At 44.3% G+C, this 26,040-nt stretch overlaps 1 protein-coding gene across 5 annotated transcripts in view; it reads left to right on the top strand.

Moving 5' to 3' along the window:
- The window catches only part of LOC141760236 (actin-binding protein WASF3), a 140,657-nt gene that overhangs the window by 82,146 nt on the left and 32,471 nt on the right, over positions 1–26,040 (top strand). For all 5 annotated transcript variants that reach the window (XM_074622872.1, XM_074622876.1, XM_074622875.1 and 2 more), the window contains 4 exons: positions 2,516–2,660; positions 13,247–13,381; positions 22,623–22,776; positions 24,147–24,264. In XM_074622872.1, coding sequence (XP_074478973.1) covers positions 2,528–2,660; positions 13,247–13,381; positions 22,623–22,776; positions 24,147–24,264 — 540 coding nt within the window. In that variant the 5' untranslated portion in view covers positions 2,516–2,527. The remainder of the gene's footprint in view (positions 1–2,515; positions 2,661–13,246; positions 13,382–22,622; positions 22,777–24,146; positions 24,265–26,040) is intronic.

Genomic DNA, 26,040 nt, shown 5'->3' with positions numbered 1-26,040 from the left:
CACGTCAGGAGAGATGAGCAGATGAGAAGAAAGAGTCGAAAGAGGAGGAACAAAGGACATTCCTCTGGTTTTGTTCTGTGTGATTTTCACACCTCTGTGTGAAATGTTACTGTAGCCAATGAGAGCATACCTCCATGATTCTGGGAGACAGTTCACTGTGTTTGCCACCAGAAATGGCAGGTCCCTACAATGTATTCTGAAACAGCCATGGTGTTAGATTATTTACAACAGCTGGAGGAGGGGGTCCATATCGGGGAAGCTCGATCACTCTTCAGACGAGTCGGCGCAGTCTGAGGTGGTTTGTGTAATTGAATGTCAGAAGCTATTAGGAGGAGGAAGAGCGGGAGAGAGAGAGACGTAAAGAGGACAAACCAGTCACTTTTTATTAAAGGTGGCATGTGTGGTTCAGTCTGGACAAACAAATTAAGGAGCGTGTGCACATTTTGTGCCTGGTCAGTGGGTTTTAGCACGTCTTTTATCATAAATATTCAACCCATTTTGGCAGCGAATCCCTGTGTTTGTGTTTACTTCCATTCACTCTTCTCATCTCTGAAACATTCATTGTGCCAAACATCATATTAAAAGCGTGGGAGAGAGTGCAAGACTGGGACGTTTCCAGAGCGTTGACCTGGGAACGCACACACCTCCCACATGCACATATGTACACTCTTTCACATGCAGCAAGAAGTTACACACACTTTAATTCAGAGGCACACACACTCTCACACAAAATCATGGCCCAAAAATAACAAGCGTGTCCCACATAGAGAGTTGAGTCCAAACTGAGCGGAGCTGAGCGGTTCCCTCTCATGTGTTCAGCTCTGTGGTCTCTCTCGTTTATCCAACTTCTCTCCCTCACTTTCTCTCTCTGTGTCGGTCATGATCATTTACTTCAGAGAGCGTGGTAGAAATACAGTCTACAGCTGAAGTCAATGGAACTGTTTGTAACTTCTTACACGTATAAATCGTTGCAGGTCGGTGTCCCATGTGCGCTCGCGTGTGGCTACGCTGTTCAGACACAAACTACAGTGAAGCACCAAAACCTCTTGGTTGTATCTAGTGAAGCCCGTCTGTTAAACAGTGTTGGCCGCGGTCGGAGGACGCGGGGGAGACCGTAGCTTTGGTCTCCAGGACCGGAGTCTCTGCTGTACTCTGCTCCTCTGTTCCTCTGCCTGCCTTCACTCACACTTCGCGCTCGTTCTCGCTTTTTCGCTCTTCTCTCACGTGCATGCGTGCACACTCCACACTGCAGAATAGTTAGTTTAGCTCTAAGAATATCTAGTGAATGTCCAGTGGACGTTTGTGCAGAAATAACTGCTGCAGCTCCTCCAGACCAACAGAGGTTTCCCGTGTCTTGTGAAGTGACGGGGCTCTGCAGAGAGAAACGTTATCGTCTCCGACCAAAACACACTAGGATCAGCATTGATTCATGGAGAGACCTTGGTCTGGTCAGCTAACATTACTGCCAAGCAGCTGAAATATAGAGTGATATTGTGCTTTTAGCTGACGTGTGTCTCCTCACTGTTTTGAGAGATGCTCCTTCATGTCTATGTAGAGCGAGCACAAATGCGAGCAACAGGACGCTGACTTTCGTTGACTTAACAGCCACAGGTGTCGCTGTTAATAATTCATACCAAACATTACGCATTAACATTTTTTTTTTTTAAAATGCATATTTCAACCCAAAAGTTGCACACTTCAACCAAATTTTATTTTCAAAAGATGCACTTGTCAAGAAGGAGATACCAGAGGAGAAGAAAGTGATCCGATTCTGGGGCTTTTAGGGGAAGATGAAAGGTTCAGTTTACTAGCCAACAATTCTCTTCATCTTTTTGGTACTCTTTGCACTGACAGATGCAGCTCAGAATCATCCATTAACTTCCAGTAAAGGTGAAGGTCATCAAACAAAAACAATGTAGGAGTTAAAAAGCTCCATAGACCCTTTGAGATTACACAGACTCATTTGCTTCAATGTTAAATCCCATTTTGTCTCTGTTACTGTGATAACCGAAGCTTTTCTGGATCATATGACCTACTGGATCTATACTATGTAGCTCTAACAGACACTCTTTCCTCTTTCTTCTCTCACACTGTCTGTTGCTCTCTAGCACTCTTTCACCCTCTCACTCTCTGTCTTTCTTCACTATGTCACCCTCTCTCTATCCCTCGTGGTTTGTCTGGCTACGGTTGCGGCTCGTTAGCACCATTTAAAAACTTCATTCCAGCTCATTTGACTCTGGGCTCATCCCAGCAGCATTGACACTAAGCGGTGTGATCAGTGACTGCGCCCTGCGGCGGACATGACACCTCCGTCTCCATCAGGACTCCCAGCTGAACACTAGCCCATTTCTCCCTCAGCTTTCTTCTACAGCATGTTAACAAATGTCAAAAGACACACAGTGGAATCAGTTCAGCAGCTTCAGACAGTTTTGGGTATCTAAACCATATTTAGGGTGTGATGTCATAAAGCCATACAGATAGCAGTGCCATAATCCAATCATGTCTCTTTCCTCAGGTGTAGACCAGCATGCCGTTGGTGAAGAGGAACATCGAGCCCAGGCACCTGTGCCGTGGGGCGTTGCCGGACGGGGTGACCAGTGAACTGGAGTGTGTGACCAACAGCACCCTGGCAGCCATCATCAAACAGCTGGGCAGTCTGAGTGAGTCTCCTCTGCTTCTATACAAGACTTTTTGACTGCTGACATGTGAAATGGAGATCGATGCTCAAACACTAAAGGCCTGACAACACCAGCATTTTAAACTACGCTGGTGAACTTTGACCCTCGAATTTTGTACCATTGACCAATAGCAAGCCATCTTGATGGTGCTGAAATTAAGGCCCAATAATAATAATAATAATAATAATAATACATTTTATTTAGTGGCGCCTTTCTGGACACCCAAGGACACCTTACAAAAATCAGTTAAAACATTGGCAGATAAAATAATCTAAAAACAACAGGACATGACAGAAACATATTTGTACAGACACATATGATGGGTGATGATGAGTTCTAGAGAGAGTAGGCCAGTTTAAACAGGTGGGTTTTCAGGAGGGATTTGAATGATGTGATATTGTCAGACTGCCGGATGTGTGGGGGGAGTGAGTTCCATAACCTGGGAGCAGAGCAGCTGAATGCCCTGGCTCCCATGGTGCTGAGGCGTGAGGTGGGGGTGGTCAGAAGTCCGGCTGATGATGAGCGGAGGGAACGGGAGGGAGTGTACTCCTGGAGGAGGTCTGTGAGGTAGGTGGGGGCGAGGTTATGGAGAGCTTTGTAGGTGAGCAGAAGGTTTTTGTAATCGATCCGGGATTTAACAGGGAGCCAGTGCAGCTGGATGAGGATGGGGGTGATGTGGTCGGAGGACTTGGTGCGGGTGATGATCCGGGCGGCAGAGTTCTGAATGATTTGGAGTCTGTTGAGTAGTTTGATGGGAATGCCAGAGAGGACAGCGTTGCAATAGTCGATCCGGGATGTAACAAATGAGTGAACCAGGATTTCAGTGCTGGAGTGGGACAGGGATGGGCGGAGTCTAGAGATGTTGCGGAGGTGGAAGAAGGCAGTCCGGGTGATGTTTTTTATGTGGGATGAAAAAGAGAGTGTGCTGTCCAGGGTGACCCCAAGACTCTTGACATGGGTGGAGAACGGTACTGGGAAGCCATCAATGGTGATGTTTTGAGCAGTGGTGTGTTGAGTTTTGGAGATGTTGTTCTTGGAGCCGATGAGCAGGGCCTCGGTTTTATGGCTGTTGAGTTTTAAAAAGTTCCTGCTCATCCAGCTCCTGATGTGTTGAAGGCAGGTGGTGAGGGAGGCGGGTGGCAGGGCTGCAGTGGGTGCAGTTGAAATGTAGACCTGTGTGTCATCGGCATAACAGTGGAATCGGACATTGTGATGACGGAGGATAGTGCCAAGGGGAAGGAGGTAAATGATAAACAGGAGTGGACCCAATACTGACCCCTGGGGGACACCCAGTGAAACAGCGGAGCACCTTGACCTGTGATTACCCAGTTTCACAAATTGTAGTCTGTCGGTGAGGTATGAGGAGAACCATGTGAGTGCAACACCGGTGATACCAATATCAGTCAGACGTGTGATGAGTAGTGGGTGGGAGATGGTGTCAAAGGCAGCAGTGAGGTCGAGGAGGATGAGGATGGTGAGCAGTCCAGAGTCAGCTGCACGGAGGAGGTCGTTGGTGATTTTGACCAAGGCTGTTTCAGTACTGTGTTTGGGGCGGAAACCAGATTGGAAGGGTTCATGGAGGTTGTTTGAGTTGAGGTGGGACTGAAGTTGGGCGGCGACCACCCTCTCAAGGGTTTTGGAGATGAAGGTGAGGTTGGAGATGGGCCTGTAGTTGTTCAGATCAGCTGGGTCAGCACCGGGTTTTTTGAGGGTTGGTGTAATTGCAGCAGTTTTGAGGGTGGGGGGTACAATACCAGTGGTGAGGGAGGAGTTAATGATTCTTGTGATCATGGGGGAGATGGAGGGCAGACAGGCTTTGACGAGGATGGTGGGGAGGGGATCGAGCTGACAGGTGGTGGGTTTGGCTTTATGAATGAGCTCAGTGATGGTTAATTCCGTTGTGGGTGTGAAGTTAGAGAGGGTGCTGATGAGTGGTTGGCAGGAGGTTGACATCCAGGGTGGGTCACATGGGGAGGTGCAGGATGAGGCCAGCTGTTGGTGGATGGTGTTGATTTTGTTTTCAAAGAATTCCAGAAAGGCAGTGCAGTGATCAGTGGAGGTATTTTGGGGGAGGGTTCTCGGAGGCTGAAGAAGGTGGTTTACTGTTGAGAAGAGGGTTCTGGTGTTACCTTGACCGGTACTGATGAGGTTGGAGTAGTAGGAGGATTTGGCGGTGGAGAGAGCGTTCTTGTAACGGTGGAGGTGTTCTGTGTAGAGTTGGATGTCCACTGAAAGTCCAGTCTTTTTGTATAACCGCTCTAGTTGACGGCCGGTGGTTTTGAGATGGCGGAGGTCAGGGGTGTACCAGGGAGCGGTGTGGGTGAAGGAGACTGTGCGGGTTTTCACGGGAGCCAGGGTATCCAGGGAAGAGGAGAGACAGTTGTTGTAGTGATTCACCAGTTCAGCAGGGGAGGAGGATGGGGGAGGACTGGGGGAGGAGTTAATAAGGGTGATGAGATCTGTGGGGTTGATATGCTTGATGTTTCTGAAGGAGATGGTCCGTTGCTCTTTTATTTTGGATAGGGGGGCGTAGATTTCAAACAGGATGACTTTGTGGTCAGAGATGGGGAGGTCAGCATTAGTGAGGTTATGAGGGGTGAAATTGACATATTGGGTGATATCTAGACATTCAAGGAGTGAGGTGAAATCATTAGTAAAACCAGAAGAATTGTCAATGTGGATGTTGAAGTCTCCTAGAAGGATGACAGTAGGGGACATGGCACACACAGAGGTTAATAATGCTGACAGTTCAGTGATAAAGAGGGCAGAGGGCTTTGGTGGTCTGTAGATGGTGATAATGATGATGGGTGTGGAGCCTGTGAGTTGTATGGCTAAGCATTCAAAGGTGGAATGATTCCAATTCCAATCCACCCCCTCCACCCTCTCCCTACCCACTTCCACTCTGTTTGCGCGTTCGCCATATTAAGTGCCATCCCAAACCAGTTAGCGGGGAGTGGAAGTGGGTTATAAAACCCTCCAACAGCGAGCTGCATCGATGCCGACCTAACCAGCTGCCCTTACTGACGACGTGCAACGCCCTTTTGTGCTCGTCATGGAACACGTGCCAGTGAAAGTTCCGTGCAACTACCGGTACAAACATTTACTGTAAACTGCTGAAACTAAGACAGACATTTAATTCATTCTACTTTATTGTCATACAGACGTCAACAACATAAAGTCAACAGATTGTATTTAGGATCAAATATACCCTTGTCTCGTCTAGAGAACGGTAGACATGTTTATTATATTGTAAAGTGTTGTATATTTATACATCTATATACAACATACAGTATATTTATAATTTTGTACCCCTATCAGCAGCTATAACACCATAATTTATTATATCTTCAACTGTGCAATACCGATTTAACAGAACAATAATTTAGCGCATTAATTCAGCTGTGCAATAATCTGGTTTACATTAACACTGCATTTATTGACAGTATACAGTACAATTGAACTAATATTCATATTTATTTATACTATTCTTGCATTTGTATGCACTATTTATATATATATATATATATATATATATATATACAGTGTATATATATTAGTATAGTCAGACAGTATAGTACTTAGTTGCTAGGCGCCGACGCGAGTGGCAGCCTGTCTTAGTAGCTCTCCGTGTTTCTACTTTCTTTGTCTTCTTTTTTGCTACTTTTTCGTTACTTTTAACTTTCTACTGTGCTTAGTTTTTGTCAGTGATAGTATACTGCACACTTTATGTAAATAGTTTCCTTTTTCACAGCCGTCTTATTTAGTTATTATATTTAGTTAGCCTGACAAACGGACATGATCGGACAACGGACGGTGTATTCATTTGAAGCGCTCCTCGCCTTTCGGGACCGAGTAGCAGCGCCACCAAAGGATTTACCTGCCGAGATACGGCGACACAGACGGGGATCAAGAGCCGGTGTGATCGTGAGGGGGAGGAGGGAGAAGGAGAGGAGGAGATTTAAACCCGTCCTGCCTTCAGTGATCATGGGCAATGTGAGATCTCTGGCCAACAAGACGGACGAGCTAGCAGCCCTGGTGAAAGACCAACGGGAATACCGAGAGTCCAGTGTGCTGTGCTTTACGGAGACATGGTTGAAGGGGATTATACCAGACTGCTTAGTGGAACCGGACGGCTTCACGGTGGTGCGAGCTGACAGAGACAAACAGAGCGGTAAAAAGAAAGGCGGAGGGCTTGCTGTCTTTGTTAACTCCAGATGGTGTAATCCCAAACACATCACCGTAAAGGAGCGCATCTGTACCCCGGACATTGAGCTGCTGGCTGTGAGTTTGAGGCCATATTATCTGCCTCGAGAGTTCTCACACTGCATCATAGTAACTGTTTACATTCAACCGATTGCTGTGGCGGTGCAGGCGAGTGACGTCATCCACTCCACCGTCGCGGGATTACAGACGAGGCACCCCAGCGCATTCATCATTGTAAATGGTGATTTTAACCATGTGAAGGTCTCCAGAGCCCTGTCGAACTTCACCCAGTATGTGACCTGTAACACCAGACACAATAAGACCCTGGACCTGCTGTATGCCAACATTAAGGAGGCATACAGCGCCACTGTTCTCCCCCCCCTTGGTGGTTCAGACCACAACCTCATCAGGCTTGTGCCAACATACAAGCCTGTTGTCAGGAGGCAGCCCGCCACCACCAGGACTGTTCAGCAGTGGTCAGTGGAAGTTGAGGAGGAGCTGAGGGAGTGTTACAGGTCAACAGACTGGGAGTTGTTTGACAGGGTCCACGGTGAGGACATCGATGGACTCTCCCACTGCATTACAGACTACATTAGGTTCTGTGAGGAAAGCATCGTACCCACCAAAAAGGTACGCTGCTTTCCTAACAACAAGCCCTGGATCAATGGGGACATTAAAGCCCTGTTGAACAGGAAGAAGAGGGCGTTCATGGCCGGGGACATTGAGGGGGCCAAGGTTGTCCAGAAGGAGCTGAAGAAGGAGCTGAGGGCGGCCAAGGACACCTACAAAGACAGACTGGAGGGGAGACTACAGGCCGACAGCTCCAGGGAGGTGTGGGGGGGGGTTCAGGAAGATAACTGGCTACAAACAGCCGAACCCTGGTGTTGAGGGGATCCAGGAACATGCAAATGAGCTAAACCTGTTTTTCAACAGGTTTGACCAACAAACCCCCATGAGCTCAGCAGGACAGCCTGGGTCCTCACTCACTAACACCAGTGCCCCCCCTCCACACCTCTCCTTCCCCTCCTCCCCCCCCTTCCACACCTCTCCTCCTCCCCCCAGCACCCATCCCCAGGAGGCAGCAGCAGCTTGCCCCCCCCATACCTACCCTGAGGAGCACATCCACAGCATGTCCTTTGCACCTGGAGACATTGCAACATCCACCCTGATCATCACAAGGGGCCAGGTGAGGAAGCAGCTCTCAAAGATCAGCGTGAACAAGGCCAGGGGACCAGACAACATCAACCCCAGGGTGCTCAAGGCGTGTGCTGGGGAGCTGGCAGCAGCGTTCCAGCACCTCTTCAGCCTCTCCCTGAGGCTGAAGAAGGTTCCCCAGCTCTGGAAGACCTCCTGCATCGTCCCGGTGGCCAAGAAGGGACACCCCAGCACCCCCAATGACTACAGGCCAGTTGCTCTGACGTCACACGTCATGAAGATCTTTGAGAGACTGGTTCTGCAGCACCTCAAGCCCCTTGTGAGCGACTTCCGGGACCCCCTGCAGTTTGCATTCCAGGAAAACATCGGTGTGGATGATGCCATCACCTACATGCTCCACAGAGCCTACACTCACCTGGAGAGGCCGCACAGCTCTGTAAGAATATTGTTCTTTGACTTCTCCAGTGCCTTCAACATCATCCTACCACTCCGGCTAGCTGAGAAGCTCTCAGTGATGCAGGTGGATCATGGCCTGGTGGCCTGGATTACGGACTACCTCACCAGCAGACCACAGTATGTCAGACTGCAGGGCAGCCTGTCAGATGTGCTGGTGAGCAACACCGGCGCCCCCCAAGGAACTGTGCTGTCTCCCTTCCTGTTCACCACCTATACCTCCGACTTTCGCTTCCACTCGGGTACATGCCACCTACAGAAGTTCTCCGATGACTCCTCCATCGTCAGCTGCATCACAGATGACAACGAGGAGGAGTACAGAGCCCTGGTGGAGAACTTCATAGGGTGGTGTGATAACAATCACCTCCAGCTCAACATTGGAAAGACCAAGGAGCTGGTGGTGGACTTCCGGCGGAGCACGAGGCCCCCAACTCCCATCACCATCCGAGGGGAGGAGGTGGAGGTGGTGGACACCTACAAGTTCCTGGGAGTACATATGAACAGTAGACTTGACTGGACTGATAACACCGAGGCCCTCTACAGGAAGGGACAGAGCAAACTGTTCTTCCTGAGGAGGCTCAGGTCTTTTAATGTATGCAATAGGCTTCTGCAGATGTTTTACCAGTCTGTAGTAGCCAGTGTTCTCTTTTTTGCTGTGGTATGTTGGGGGGGTAACATGAACACAAGGGATGCCAACAGACTGAACAGGCTGGTGAGGAGGGCTGGCTCTGTGGTTGGATCTGAGCTGGACGGTCTGGAGGTGGTGGCAGAGGGCAGGATGAGGAGGAAGCTGGACGCTATCCTGGAAAACCCCTTCCACCCCCTCCATGATGAGCTAGTCAAGATGAGGAGCACCTTCAGCCACAGACTCATCCCTCCTCGGCACAACACAAAGCGCCTGGGTCAGTCCTTCATGCTGGTAGCCATCAGGCTCCACAACCAAGGCTGACCCCTATATGACAACTATTAGGACTTTTAAGAAATTTAAACATGCACTATCTGGCGCACTTTACACTCACTTTACACTATACATCCTATATACCACTTTATTGCTGACTGCACATATGTACATATTACATTTATTTATTTATTGTACATACTACATTTATTTATTGACGGACTGTACACACTATGTTCACCCATTCACTCTGTATCTTTTATATCTCTATTATTGTCTTTAGAATTTTTGTATACCTTTACCTCTCCTGTGATTCACTCTGTTTGCTGATGTTGCTGCTTTAACACCTGAATTTCCCTCCGGGGATTAATAAAGGTCCATCTTATCTTATCTTATCTTATCTTATATAAAAACCGGCAGCAGTTCCCCATTGGAAACCGTGTGTTAGCATGCTAATATTTGCTTCTGACTGACCAACATTGCCATCCCCAGAGCCACGCCCACTGGCACAGCTAAAAATACACATTTGCACCTACAGTAGCCACACAGTTGAAGAACAGGATTGTCACAGCTATCTGCACACTTGATTTAACTACACAGAAAGTCACTGTGTGTACACTACAGTACAGTAGGTCACCCTCCTAATTTAGGTGTGATCACAGCCAGAACTCCTGAATTCAGAGCTCTGTTGTTGAAATTGAGACTTGATGTTTGAAGTGTTAAATGTTAACAAGGCCACGTCTGCACAGCTGATGGATGTATTTCAGCAGTTGTTTGCTGAGGGTAGGAATCAGCCATCAGGGCACCTGTCGTGGTGTTTGAAGGAGTTACTTTCTACAGTTAAGTGTCCAAATGCATAATAATCAATATATCCTTCATTACCTGAATTCTCTTCAGCCTAAACAGCTCATTAGAAACAGCAACAACCTGTGCCAGAAGAGAGATTCATTCAGAGGGAATGTGGAGAAAATAAGATGTGTTTAAATTTGATGAACATTTGCGTAGTAAATGAAATGCAGCGATGACAGCTCACTGTGAAGGAGTGAGTGCTCTGCCTCTGCCTCTGCTCCATCTGTCCTGTCGTGGGCTGAGAGAAGAGATGGAGGGACACTGAGGGTATGCAGCAGGTGGGTGCATTTGGTTTGGTTTAGAGGTGGCAGTGTTATTGAGGAAGTCTGCATCTCAGTAAATAGATTTAAATATTTGTACCTTTCTGTCTCACACACACACACACACTGTCAGACAGAAAGTGTGTTAGAGTATTGAGTCGGACAGGTGCACTGCAGGAGGCAGCCTGTCGAGCTGAGACAGTCTGTGAAGAGAATGAGGTCAGTCGATGCTGTTCCTCCTTTTCTTCCTCCCTTGTCCCTCCCTCATTTCCCATTTTATCAGGGCACTTTTTAACTTTTCTTATTTGGGTTTCATCACACTGAGAATTGTGGAAAGCCAATTTGCCCAAAGGGAACATTTCCCAGTATTAATCCCAAATAAACAGACTGCCCACAGAATCTTTTTGCAGTAGAAAGCTAACGCTTGGGCCAGACTGCCCGTGTCAGCAGTGCATGACGGCTGCGTGTCCCTCGCGTGGATTGTCCACACCGGCAGTGTTTCTGCTGCTGCTGTGCTGCTCTCAGTCCTTTCCTTCTACATAGTTTGCCTTTCATAATGGCCATTTCACCTCATTAAAAATGTTATTTATATTTATTTTAGACAGAAAAAGGTTACAAAATGTGTGGCAATTGGTAAATAATAGTAATAATCCACAATTAAATGGCAAATGGACTTGCATTTATATAGCACCTTTCTAGTCTACCGACCACTAAAAGCTCTCTACACTACATATCAGCATTCACCCATTCACACACACATTCACACACTGATGGCAGAGGCTGACATGCAAGGTCCCATCAGAATCTAAATACTCATTCCCACTCCGAGCCTTCGGGAGGGTTCAGTATCTTGCTCAAAGACACATGGACATGTGAACGAGAAGCCGGGAATCAAGTGCGTGTGTGCGTGCGTGCGTGCGAGCATGCGTGCGGGCGTGCGAGCGAGCGTGCGTGCTTGCGAGCGTGCGTGCGTCATCATGTTGTACGCTCTGTGTCATTAAATTACGTTACTAGACCAAACTATGAAAATGCCTTTCCTCTCGATCCGCTCATAAAGATGAGCATAGCTCACAGAGTGTTAAGAAATGTTTTGTTCATGTTTCTACGTTTAGAAATCTTCTGGATCAATATGTTTTGTGTGTTTATTTAGTACAATTTTATTTTAAAAAATGTCCAATTGACAATGAGACAATTTCAATACTTTGATCAATTATTATGGTTTAGTGACTTATGCCAAGTTCACTCTACAAGACGATCAAAGTGGTCACATCTCTGTCCTGTTCACACTACACAACCTGCTGTCTTGTAATTGTGAAACTAGAAGTCATTGTGGTTTTCCCACCACATGACTGACCGGAGACAGGAGGTCACACACCAGGAGGAATCCCTGATGAGGTTTCCAAACTACGTTTTGTCACGAAAACACGCGAAAAATCCGGTAAATGATGTGATACCATACATGAGACACATTGCTGATGTTGTTGTTGGCACACATGTTCACAAAATAGCCTGTTTCCATCAGTTTCCACACTCTTTTCTACTATTTATTCTTCTAGGTGCAACAACAACTTTGTTCCGTGTTGCAAATGCAGCACATACAGATAGTTCCTGTTGTTACAGGCGACCCCTCCTCTCCCAGGTTGTCCCTCAACCCGTGTCTCGCGCTCTCATTGGCTGGAGCTCGTGGCCAGTGTGGCCTGACCAGTCCAGATAGTTAGCATGCTAGATGTCAGGAATGTGTCTGCGTGGTGTTGGCGAATGTCGACGAACCTCTCAGCTAGTGTCTACGAACGGTTCACACATGGTGCTCGACTGCAGATGTGCGAGCGGTGAGCCAACGCCAATTTGCCTCTGATGTGGGGCTTTCGTTGGGGAGCTCCTAAAACTGAGCAGAAAATCAGGGCTTAAGTCGTGTAGTGTGAGGCGTTACATATCCTTTTAGCTTATGCTGGGTACACACTACAAGAGAATGAAGCCGATGTTGGGCCTGTTTACCCCCTCCAGACAATCATCAACAAAACCACCATTTTTTGTGGTGTGAAGTATGTTAAGAGTGTTTTTTACATCCTTGATCGGCTCTGAAGTCCATCCTGGCCGCACCGATCTCAAATCGTAAATATTAAACATGTTCAGTATTTACGATGGGATGTCCTGTTGTGTGTGGGGAACCCTGAGGACAGCCAATGACACAGTCACGTAGGAAAGAACGATAGCCAATAGAGAACCAAGCTGACTGAAGAAGGAAGGACAACCACCACCATCGTGGTGGCCGAGGCTAATGCATGAGCTAATGCTAAACGTGAAGCATAAAGTAGTAGTGAGATGGAGCTCAGAGATGGAGGAGCAACATGTTGATTAGTGGCAACAACGTGAGTGTTTATTCAACGTGTCTCCATGACTTCATCCATCCATCCTTCATCCATTTTCAGTACAAAGTAAAAACTAACATCACTAATCCTTCCTGCCCGTCGTCAGCCATGTTTGTTTACACTAAAGTCACGTTTGATCGCGAGAGATGTCGCAAGATTTAATTTTTTTTAGTCAGAACTCATGTTGTTCATGGATGAATCTGTTAGTGTGTGGTGTTTTGGCTGTTTTGGACAAGTTGTTGCTCTCCACACACTACAGGAACAGAACTGTTAAATAACGTGTTCTTAGGTACATGAATCATTTGAAGATACTCTACTACAGAGTTCAAAGGGTTAAACTACCGTCTCCAACATTTGGGTGTCTCTGTTGTTTCCGTCCAGGTCGCCATGCGGAGGACATCTTCGGTGAGCTGTTTAAAGAAGCCAACAGCTTCTACCTGAGGATGAGCAGCCTGCAGGAGAGAGTGGACCAGCTGGCCGTGAAAGTCACCCAGCTGGACTCCACCGTGGAGGAAGGTCTGTGTTTGTGTGCTCCCATATCTGTTTATACATTAACGGTGGACAGAGCTCGTCACACAGTGTGTGTAGCCCTTTAAAGGCCGTCTGTCCCAGAGGGTTCTGATGAATGCTGTCTCAGGTGTGTGTGTGTATGTTTTTGTGTTGTTCCAGTGCGATGGATCACTGCATGGCTTGTGGTTAGAAAGCTGTGTGTGTGTGCGTGCGTGCGTGCGTGCGTGCGTCAGTTCTTTCCCCTAAAGCTAGCCTGCAGCATTTTAATGGTTATGCTGAGTATTTATTGATAAAACATCTCTGCAACTGTCACTGTCCCCATATCCATGTGTTTCTATAAGTGTGTGTGTACAGTGTGAGTCATGATCATTATCTCCATCATTAAGCTTTTCACCAACTCTGAAGGTCAATTCTCTTAATGCAGTAAGGCACACACACACACACACACACTGACACAGGCAGACGGTCAGGCTGTGATGGTCCAGTCAGCACTAACAGGAGGATCAGAGCTGAGTACGGTGGCCCCAGAGGCTCAAACTGAACTTTAATGTGAGACGTGAGAAACCTCGAGTCCAGGGATCTTTCTCTTTTTTTTGTTGTGTCCCCATTTTTCTCTTTGTCTTTTTTATCTTGCCCCCTTTCTTCCACTCTTTCCTCCTCTTTTGCCTTTTTTCTTCTTCTTTCTCTTCCCTCATTTTTTTCTTTCTTCCTCCTCTCCATCATTCTATCCGATCTTGCTTCTTTTATTTCCTCTCCTTCTCTTCTTTTTTTCCACCATCCTCTTCTCCATTTCACCCCTTTTTCTCTACTTCCTTTTCTCTCTCCGTCTACCTCTACTTCCATTTCTCTTTTTATCACCCTCATTAGGAATGAAATACATATCAGAAATTAAGTAGTTGACACCAATACAATTCCACGATTCTCGATACCGATTCGACACCTTGGTAAAAAACAAAAGTAAAACAATAATTCCAGGTAACATCCCTCCTTTATTACCGTTTACAGACTTTAAGTACGGTCTAGACCTGCTCTATATGAAAAGCATCTCCAGATAACTTCTGTTATGATTTGACACCATATTAAAATTAATTGAATTGAATTGAATACTGGTTTTGATTAGGAAGTTAAACAGGTCATAATAGTAACCTATGATATATAATAAAGTTTCACGCCAAAAACTACATTTTACAAGATTACATTTGAACACATCTTGATAACGTTAGAATTTACCTTGGCCCAATATCTTATTTTACTGAATGGAGCCTGAACGCACCAACATATGTGAAATCAGTGTCACCTCCCATGTTGAAATCAACGGGACGAGAGCTAGTTACCTTTAGCTGTTAGCAGCTAGTAAGCAGCACAGTCCTGCACGGAGCTAACGATTCACCCGATCTGACTGTTATCGGCTACTGAATAGGCGTTATCAACACACATCTGTCCCAAGTGTGTAGGCAAGTAGTGGCCTACTAAACTAATAGTAAGTTCTTACGGCTGTTATCGCCCATTTATTTCAGTGAGCCAATGTTGACCATAGATGTGGGTCATTAGGGCCCTATTATGTTGTGAAAGTGAAACTTAAAAACAACACGTTCTGGCACGTTGTAAAACTGAATGAAACATCACGTTTTCAACGCAAACAAAACTACAACTTCTGCTTTAGGTTTAGGCAAAGAAAACTACAACTTCTGCTTTAGGTTTAGGCAAAAAAAACTAAAACCTCTGTAGGTTTAGGCAACAAAACTACAACTTCTTTAGGTTTAGGCAACAAAACTACAATTTCTTTAGGTTTAAGCAAAAAAACTACAACTTCTTTAGGTTTAAGCAAGAAAACTACAACTTCTTTAGGTTTAGGAAATAAAACTACAACTTCTTTAGGTTTAGGAAATAAAACTAACTTCTTTAGGTTTAGGAAATAAAACTACAACTTCTTTAGGTTTAGGCAACAAAACTACAACTTCTTTAGGTTTAAGCAAAAAAACTACAACTTCTTTAGGTTTAAGCAACAAAACTACAACTTCTTTAGGTTTAGGCAACAAAACTACAACTTCTTTAGGTTTAGGCAACAAAACTACAACTTCTTTAGGTTTAAGCAACAAAACTACAACTTCTGTAGGTTCAGGAAATAAAACTACAAATTCTTTAGGTTTAGGCAACAAAACTACTACTATTACAACATGTTCTAGCACATTGTAAAACTGAATGAAACATTACGTTTTCAACACAAACAAATTGTTTCTATAATAGTTTCTATAATAGTTGCTTCAATAGTGAGTTTACTGCATCCCAAACACATCTTCTATTCTCTCCGGGACAACGGGACACCGTTAGTGTCCAGCCCTGACGGTGACTGCGGTACTGTAGAAAAAACGAGTACCGTCATGTTTTCAGATTCTTGGTATTGACTTGGTCCCAAACTATCGGTTCTCATTACATCCCTAATCCAAACCAGCACTCTTCCTCTTTCTTCCTCTCTTTTTTCTTTCCCATTTTTCCATCTATTTCTATCCCAGACCTCTCTCACTCTTTCTCTAATACCCTCTTCTTCTCTCCCTCCTTCCTGCTTCTTTATTTCTGTCTCTGTTCTCTTTCTTTTGCGTTTTCTGACTTCCATTGTTCTCTCTCTCCCTCCCTCCATCCCTCCTTTTCTCCCTCCTCTTTTTATTTCCCAAGCCCTCTGTAACTCTTTATGTAACACCCTCTTCTTCTCTCCCTCCTTCCTGTGTATTTCTTTCTTTCTTTCTCTCTCTCTTTCACTCCACCTCCTCCCCCTTTCAGTCTCACTCTTGTCCTCCTGTTCTGTTCTGTTTCTTTTCCTCCATGTTTTCTCTCTCTCTCTCTCTCTCTCTCTATCTCTCTCTCTCTCTCTCTCCATACTGATACTGCCTCGTCATTCTGCAGCACAGCGGCTCAGACACAGCGTCAGATAGAGCTGCACAGACAGGGATGAAAAGGATAAACTCAGCAGTCCTCGGTCTTATCCTTCTCCTCTCTTCTTCTCCCACTCCTCCTCCCTCGCTCACAGTCTTTCATCTCTTCCTCTTCCTCTGTTTATCTTCATGTCTCTTCCTCCTACGCACAAGCAATTGGTCTGTCCTTCGCCTCCTACCACACATTCACTCTCTCATCTTCTACTCTCCCGTCTCTCACTTTTCTTTCTTCATCCCTCACTCCTGCCTTCTCCTGCTTCTTCTTCCTTTTCTTCTGGTTTTCATCTTGAAACTGACAGGCAAATGACACCATGAATGTTTTTTGAAAGAAAGAAAGAGAGAGAGAATTGAACGATGAAAAAAGGTAGCAAGGGATAATGAAAGAAGAGAACAAGAAAGAAAGAATAAGGTAAAGAAGGCGGTCAATGAAAGGAGGAAAGAAAGGAAGGAAGAAAGTTACAATTAAAGGAAGAAGGAGGGAAGGATGGAAGGAAGAAAAAAATGGACAATGAGGGAGGGGAGGGTGGGACAAGTAAAGGAAGAAAGAGGGAAGGAAGGAGAGGAAATAAGGAACAAAGGAAGGGACAAAGAAATGAAAAGGGGAAGGAAAAAGGGACAATTAAAGGAAAAGGGAGTTAAGGAAAAAGGAAGGAATAAAGAAATAATTTTAAAAAATCTATTATTTAAAGGAAGGAAGGAAAAAGGGACAATTAAGTTTAAAAGCAATGATGGGAGGGTGGGACAATTAAAGGAAGGAAGAGAGGAAATAAGGAACAAAGGAAGGGACAGTGAAAGGAAATGGAGGAAGACAGGAGGCAAGTACAAAAGGGATGATTAAAGGAAAGGGGAGACAGGGGAGAGACAATGAAAGAAGGATGGTAAAATGAAGGAAGGAGGGGAGGAGGGGCAATACGTGACTATGAGTCCTAAAAAGCGTATTTTCATTTAAAATAAAAAAGAACAGAAATACAGAAATCAACTTGGACCGAAAACTAGAAGAAAAAGTCAACTTGATGTTAATAATTTTGAAACAACCGGATTTTTCTGGGAAACATGTTGAATCTTTTGCATGAATATTTATGGCGGCAAGATTTTTATTTGTGATGTGTACCATAAATTGTAGCTTATCATTAAATATCAACAGTGCAACATAGAGTATGCCTTCTATCCATTCTGTCATCGTGGTTATAGGGCTGACCCCAATGCTTCCAAGCTTCTACCATTGCCATGGTATTCAACCTCCAAATCACTATTCCAATGCTTTGTTTTTTGTTTTATATATAAGTATGTAGTAATAATGTTTACATCTCAAAATAGCCCATGAAATAAAGAATAATCCCATAACATTATTCATATTCAACATTCATTACTATTGGTTATTCTCAGTCAGTTATCGATGTTTGTTGTGTGCTTCCAATACCTTAGAATATTACTCACTGAAGCTTCCAAGCACAAACAATGGTCAAGTGGATAAAAAGGTCCCTACAAAATATGCTTGACATATTACGTATGGTTCAGGGAAGCCAAAGATTAGTCAAAATTAGCTTCACCAAAAAACACTTATATCATTGGTTGTTGAGTTTAATCTCTGCTGCTCAAAATGCAAATCAATGTGAGCTGGAAATATCCAAGTTCATGTGAATGTGCTCTAGTACAAAGCAGAGATTGTACACTGTGTTACACTTGTCATGCAGATGAAGGCCATTTTCACACTCTGTTCTTTCCTAAACCCCAGGAAAGGAATGATGCGTCAAACCCAGAACACTTCTCTTTAAAACTCGTATTCATTCATCTAATATGCTACCTTTTACTTGGATGGAACAAACGAGATGTTTCCTGCAGGATGCTTTACATTAGGGTCGGGTGATATGTTCAAATATTCCAACCAACCATCGTCAGCCCAACAACCAGCGGTTGCCCATATAATTGCGCCGGTGAACCGTAGTTTCATCTGGGAGATGGAGTGGAGCTGTTCTAGCAGCAGATAAAACACACTTCATTCAAACTCAACCGAAACAAAGTCAAACTCACCAAAACCGTCTTTGTTAGTCCAACTGGTTTGGTGGAGATAAACCCTTATTTCACCCAGTTAGATGTGAAAATGTTTCCCACGCTGTATCTCTCTCTGCTCACTAGGGGTGGAAAACAAATGATTTCACCTATGTGAATATATATACAAAATACATCTATGGAAATAAGATTAATGGATTATTTTAACCAGAGGTATGAAACATTACATGTCCCTTATAAATTAAAAAGAAGATACCACTACCACGATTTTGAGGTTGCTGGAAAAAAATTAATAAATGATTGCTGACAATGACTGATATATTTGACTTAAGGATATCTCTGACTACAGACATGCTGAAAATCAAACATTTTCACAGGATTCATTTAGAGATTTTCCAAAGTAAAAGTCCCTAGAAGTGGATGATACAATTTTTCCCCATAGCGCTAAAAAAGGTCGCAATCGCAATATTGAATCGCAATACTATAAATCACAATACATATGGAATTGCCACCCAAGTATGGTGATAGTATGGGATGGAGAGATAGGTGAATGGTCTCAGCCCGACTGCCCACTGAGCAGCGGCTGAGCTGCTCTCGTTCTTCATAGGCAGACCATTAAATTAGCAAAATATAAGGACAAATGTCAGCCCAAAAAACAACCGACGATGTACTCAGCCAATCGTCGATATATTCGTCCAATCACCCAACCCTACTGCACACACAGTTAGGCCGATGGAAACCAGCCATTAATCTGGTTATTAACAGTAATAGAACCTATTTGTATGCATGTAAATGTGCAGAGAGGAAGATGAATATTAACCTCAGAGTGAGACGGAGGACATAGAGCTAGAAGTGATAGAGATCCAGTATGTGTGTGTCTGGTTAGACTGAGAGGACGCCAGAATAGAGAGTGGGTGAGTGTGTGTGTGTGTGTGTGTGTGTTAAAAAAGAGAGGAAGAAGCAGCTTGCGGTCTCTTTGAAGACGTGTCTGAATGAAAGTTGCATTAGCTGCTAGTTTTGTGGATTATTCATTTGGCCGCGGGGACAGAAGCTTAGGAAGGAACGATCAAACACGGAGCAGACACGAGTGTGTGTGTGTGTGTGTGTGTGTGTGTGTGTGTGTGTGTGTGTGTGTGTGTGTGTGTGTGTGTGGGGTTCGTGTGTGTGTCGGTTCGTGTGTGTGTGTGTGTGTGTGTGTGTGTGTCGGTTTCGTGTGGTGTGTGTGTGTGTGTGTGTGCTGACTGCGGAGTCACACACACACACACACACACACACACACACACACACACACACACGGATCAAACAGCCAGTCGCCCTTTAGTTTTTTAGGAATAACACACACACACACAGATACAGTATACAGTACAGAAGTCAAGTAAATCAATGGTGGGAACATATGTCCCACTGACACGGTTTAACCTGATTATACACAGGGCTCATGTACACTGAACCAGCCTGTGTGTGTGCGTGCGTGCGTGTGTGTGCATGGTTAGCCATCTGCTAGATCCCAGATAGCATTGCAGTAGTGTAGCGTTAAACTTCCTATGGAGGGGTGGGGGGGAGTTAAAGGATTGACACAAATACATGCAGTATTTTCTCTCACTCTCCCTCTCTGTGAGTCAACACTGGCTCCTGTTACATGAAGACAAATTATCACACAGTCCTACACAACACACACAGCATTTGATTTTATGTGTACCAAAAACACTCTGTTGCTCTCGCACATCCACACACACACACAGTAAACACACACTTCTCTTGCTGCTGCAGTGTGTGAGTTTGTGTGTGTGTGTGCGTGTGCGTGCGCGCGTGTATGTGGAAGATACTTGTTAAGCTGGTGCAACAAGCTCTAACACTAATCTGTCCCTGCTGTCCTATTATCACCTCCCGTGTGTGTGTGTGTGTGCATATACTGTATGTATGTATGTGTGTGTGTGTGTGTGTGTGTGTGTGTGTGTGTGTGTGTGTGTGTGTCAGAGCATACAGTAGGGAAGCTGTCTGTATTATGTATTGCTCTATATGCATGTGTAGTATGTATTATTGTTGGGACTTACAAACATATAGCGGATGTTTATATTTTTTTTTTTCTACCAAATTCCTGTAGGAATTGTGACAGAAACCTTCAAAGTGAACCTGTTCTTTATATGATTCTGATCTGTGGATTAGGGATGTCACGAGAACCAGTACTTGGATACCAGGTCGTTGGCAACATTGTGAGAACGTGCCAGTTGGTACTGTAGGTACCGTCAGGGCTCCAGACTAATGCCTCTTTCTTACACACATCTGTTTTTTTGTCTGTAGATTGGTATTGTATACAGATTACGAGACTGTATACAGAACTAGAGGTCAACGCAGGGAAATGCAACGGATGGATAGAAACGCCACCGCAGATATGGGAGAGAAGTTCATTTAGTCTGTTTTTTGCCGTCCAGTCTAGACGAGTCTCATTTATACATTTATGCTAAGTGAAAAGTTTGACGGCATATTTAGTTAACATTGGTAGCATGCTAGCTTTGTGGTTCATACGTCTTTTTACAAAATAGTTCACAAAACTGTAAATATGCCGTCGAACCTTTCACTTAAAAAAATATATATATTTATATATATATATATATATATAGAGAGAGCTATAAATAGAGCTACAAATAGAGCTATGAATAGAGCTGTATTCATCAATCAGTTATTACAGTAATTCACTAGTTCAACATTGGGGTATTCGATAGGGGCACACAGTGCATACAGTCTGTCCCAAATCTACTGCAGAAGAAACATTTATTTCAATGTACTCAAGAGGCAAATTCCGGACCGAAAAATACGGAAAGAGGAGTTTCTTAAACACATCGGAGATCACAGAGGTTCCTATAGGAATGAATGAACTTCAGTTGACTCGCATACATACAGAACTATGTGGAAACGAGGCATAATGGTATCCTGTTGTCATGGGAACGATAAACAATGTGTTTGAGACGCAGTAAAGTCGTTGTGTGTTGTGAACAACAAATGGGTGTTGAGATGGGCAGGAGGAGAGTCATTGTTAGCTGCTAGCTCCGTCCAGAACTGCGCTGCTTACCGGCTGCTAACAGCTAATGTTAACTAGCTCTCATCCTGCCAACTTAAACATAGGAGGTGCCATCGATTTACATTATGATGTGTTCAGGCTCTTCAGTAAAAATAAGTATTGGGCGAAGGTAAATGTATCAAAGGTAACATTATCATGATGTGTTCAAATCTTGTGAAATGTGGTTTTTGGTGAATATCTTGAATAAATCCAGTTTGGAGGCGATGTATAGAGAGGGAATCATGGCCTCTTTAACCACTATGCAAACAGTAATAAAGAGTGGATGTTTAAGTCCATGAGATTTATTGTTTTACTTTTGTTTTTTACCGTGGTATCAAATTGAGAATCGTGGAATTTCACTGGTATTGGTATCGATTACTAAATTTCTGGTATCGTCACATCCCCACTGCAGATTGCAAAAATATAGCAAACAATTCAGTCATTTTGTGTTTTTGTGTCAAAACGTTCAACTTGTAGTATTTGATCTCCCGTACTTCTGCTCTTGTAAGCAATGTCCTTCATTCCCACAATGCTTTTCAACAAAATCCATAAACACATGAATCTCAGGGTCAAGTGACGGTGTGACATCGATCTCTACATTTTGTTGTTTGGAAAGAAGACAAAGGAAATATAGAAGTGTTTATGATGAATGTATTGCACTGGAGACCTGGACAATAACACAATCTACTTTGTGTACTTGCAGTGACACAAGACCTGTTTCCTCTGTTTTACATTTAAAGAAAATCCCATGGAAATGCACCATCTTGCATTTTTGCTCTGAAAAATCTAATTACATTTTTTGTTTTACATCCTGATTGTCCAGAATGTTATTATAGAAATATCCAAATTGGAGCCACTGAATCTGCAACAAATCATTCTTTGGCAATACTATGAAATCTGCAAGTTTTATTTGATCTTTCATTATTTCATCTGACTTTAGTGGCATACAACTTTGAAGTGAAGTAGCCATGCCCTGGCTGATTAATAGTGTTATCTTCATCAAGTGCACGGACAAGAGATGTTCTCCTCCTTCATTCCTACAAATCCTGACTTGATTCATGAGTTGTAGAACTGAGACCAGAGGTCATAGGACAGTGCTGCTCATCCAGGATTTAGCTGCTAAGCCGATACTTGAAGAGTTAAAACGGCTGTTTTGAGGGATTATGTCGTCAAATACTGTAAACGATGCACAGCATATAATTGTCTCTGTCGAGTTGTTCACTGACTCTTTCTCCATTCCTTCTTTCAGTCTCCCTGCAGGACATCAACATGAGGAAGGCCTTTAAGAGCAGCACCATCCAGGACCAGCAGGTGGTGTCGAGGACCTCCGTCCCCAACCCGGTGGTGGAGATGTACCATCGCTGTGACAAACCTCCTCCACTCAACATCCTCAGCCCCTATAGGTCAGTAGTTTAGCCCAACAGTGATGTTCTGGAAGTGAAAATCCCATTCATATTCGGAATCTAGGATTTAGATTTTTGGCCAGACTCCTCTGTTTGTAAAAGAAGTCTGATTGTATAGAAGTCTGAGAAAATGAGCCTACTTCTCACTTGATTTATTACTTCAGTAAACAAACCAAGATGGTGACAGCCAAAATGTTGAACTCACGGCTTGGAAACGACAGTTTACTAATGGGTGACGTCACAGTGACTACGTCCACTTCTGGTCGATGGTCGTAATCATCCAAAGTAGACTCACCGTGAGCTCCGAGGTTGTGAAACGACGGTATCTGCTCCTGTAAAAGCCTCAAGTCCGTACATGACATCATCCCTGTTTTAAGAGAATCATGTTTTATTTGCGTTGTCATGGAGAAATACTACACTACACTCAATCCTGAGTGTCTGATTGGTAGAGCTCGCTGTATCCATGGCTAGTGAGGGTAATTTGTGAGTTCGTCCAATTTTACAACCATTGTAAATATTTCAACTGTTTTTTTTAGACCAAGGCACATTTAGTATAAAGATACAAACAATTGCAAAGTAAGAAGAATAAATCAATAATACTAATATTAAAATCAATAACAACTGTACCAACAACAACACAGAAACATTTGGGAGTAGAAAAATAGATAAATAATTAAAACAAATAATAAAAAATAAAATAAAATAAAAAATAGAATAGAAATAGAATAATACTGATAAATGAATAAGTAAAATATATAATATGAATGATATCAAAATAACATTTTTAATTCCATTTTAGCAGCCATTTAGCAACATGCTTCAGTTCTTCAGCAAGTATTAACACTATAAAGAAGCCAGTGAGTTGTAGATGCCACCAGAGTCCAGCTGTCTGTTGCTCCCACTTCATGTTAGCCTCTTTCTCATGTCACTGCATGCTCTGTCTTCATCCATAATTACATTATCATATTCTAAATCACTTGGGTGTCAGGTTTCAACACAATCTCCGTGGTGATTAAATGAGTATGATTTTTGGTATTGACTCTGGTGTTCAACACAGATTAAGTATGAGGGCCAGTTAGCTAGTGTTTTTTTGCATCTGCTCCTTAAACTCTCACACATTCTCCTTCATTTTCTTTCCATCTTGCTCCAACTGACAGCTGGGGATGGCTCATCGATTTTCCATTTTTTGATTAGTCATTAAATTATAAAAAATGGACTTGTTTATGGGGGGGTTTATCGAATAGTATTTCTGCTCGGAATGCACATCCCTTCTGACAACCCCACCCCTCCTACCTTGCTGCTTCCCATCAATCCCAAATGTCGTTCTTTTTGCTCTTTTTCCTCCACTCTCTCCCCTTTCCTCCATGCAGGGACGACAAGAAGGATGCACTGAAGTTCTACACTGACCCGTCGTACTTCTTCAACCTGTGGAAGGAGAAGATGCTGCAGGCCACCGAGGACAAACGCAAGGAGAAGAGACGGCAGAAGGTACGGCTGTGTGTGCGCGTTAGCGTGTGTGTGTGTGTGTGTGTGTGTGTGTGTGTGTGTGTGTGTGTGTGTGTGTGTGTGTGTGTGTGTGTGTGTGTGTGTGTGTGTGTGACAGAAAAGTAAGTAAAGTTCATCTTGTGCTTTAATTTGCTGATCCGATTGTTTTCCTGCCTAGTTGTGTATTTCTTTCTGCTGTTATTTCGTGTGATGCGTTCCTATCTGACTGTACTCACCATGTAGCTTTGCTTTGTTGTGTAATTGGTTCTTGATACAGCAGCAGGTGGGCAGGCTCATTATCCAGAGATAAAGAAATGACCAAAGGGGAATACAACTTCAATGGTCAAATAATGACAACAGATAATATTATAAATGTACAGATTTTGATAGTGACAAAGGAGGTGCGCCATCGAATAAAATAGGTGCCGGTAGGTAGATGTGTTTTGTATCAGTATTGACAATAAATGAAGAGGTAGAGCACAGACAAAAGACAGACACACCAGAAACACGACAGAGAGTACTCAAAGGCTGACTGGGATCAGGACCCAGCAACAAGAAGGCCACAAGAACAATATAAAAACCACTGAAATATCAGGACAGAAGACACAATAAAACGTGAGTTACGGATGTAACTACGGTTCTATGAATTCTGGATGACCGCCAGAGGACGGTGCTTTAGCACTGGATATCTCCATCTCGCATATGCGCAGGTCGAGTAATTATACCAACAAAGTCACCTGTGACCATGTGATGACGTATGGCGCATGCCCCAGTATAAAACCCCTACGTCATCACGCAATCTGTTCCTTCAGAATCTTCTCGCCCAGATTCCGAGTGACAGACAACTCTGGCGGTCATCCAGAATTCATAGAACCGTAGTTACATCCGTAACTCACGTTCTATTTCATTCTTACTGACCGCCAGAGGACGGTGCTTTAGCACTGGATGACTTATACCAGCAAAGTCACGAGGAATGCTTACCGCACTAAGGAATGGAAGCCGTTGATAGGACGGCTGTTGCCACAGCGTGCGGAGCAGCCACATTAACACGGTAATAGCGACCAAAGGTACATGAAGACTCCCAGGTCGCCGCAGCACAGATGTCTTGCAGAGAGACTCCTTTCAAGGCTGCCCAAGATGTGGACACACTCCGAGTAGAGTGGCACTTCACATTACTAGGTAGAGGCAAGCCCTCTGACCTATAAGCATGTAGAATCACATCCACAATCCAATTAGATAGTCTCTGTTTTGATAGGGGTTCGCCCTTCTTACAGCCCCCATAGCAAACAAAAAGTTGGTCAGTTTTACGTAAGTTGGCAGTGGCCTCCACATACGCTTTGAGTGCCCGAACCGGGCACAGTAGCACTGACGGTTCCTCTGGCCCCTCAGATGAACCCGGCTGACTGAATGTCGCCAATTCAATGGCTTGGTTTACATGCGAGGGAGGCACCCTCTTTGGCATGAAGGATGGATTTGGTAGGAGAGTAACCCCTGAACCATCTGGGTACCAACGTATGCACATCTCGCTCACTGATAGGGCGTGAAGTTCACCCACTCGCTTCGCTGATGTGATGGCAAGCAGAAATGCTGTCTTGGCAGACAACCACCTCAGTTCTGCCTGTTCCAACGGTTCAAACGGAGGTTGACACAGAACCCTTAACACTAATTTCAAGTCCCATGATGGCACTACAGTGACTCTTGGTGGTCTAAGCCTCTGTGCGCCCTTCAAGAACTGACTAACCAGATAGTGTGACCCCACTGTCTGGTTGCCCCACTGAA

This window comes from Sebastes fasciatus, chromosome 22, assembly GCF_043250625.1.
Source record: "Sebastes fasciatus isolate fSebFas1 chromosome 22, fSebFas1.pri, whole genome shotgun sequence".
In the NCBI taxonomy this organism is placed as follows: Eukaryota; Metazoa; Chordata; class Actinopteri; order Perciformes; family Sebastidae; genus Sebastes; species Sebastes fasciatus.
This window is presented reverse-complemented; position numbering and strand designations above follow the sequence as displayed.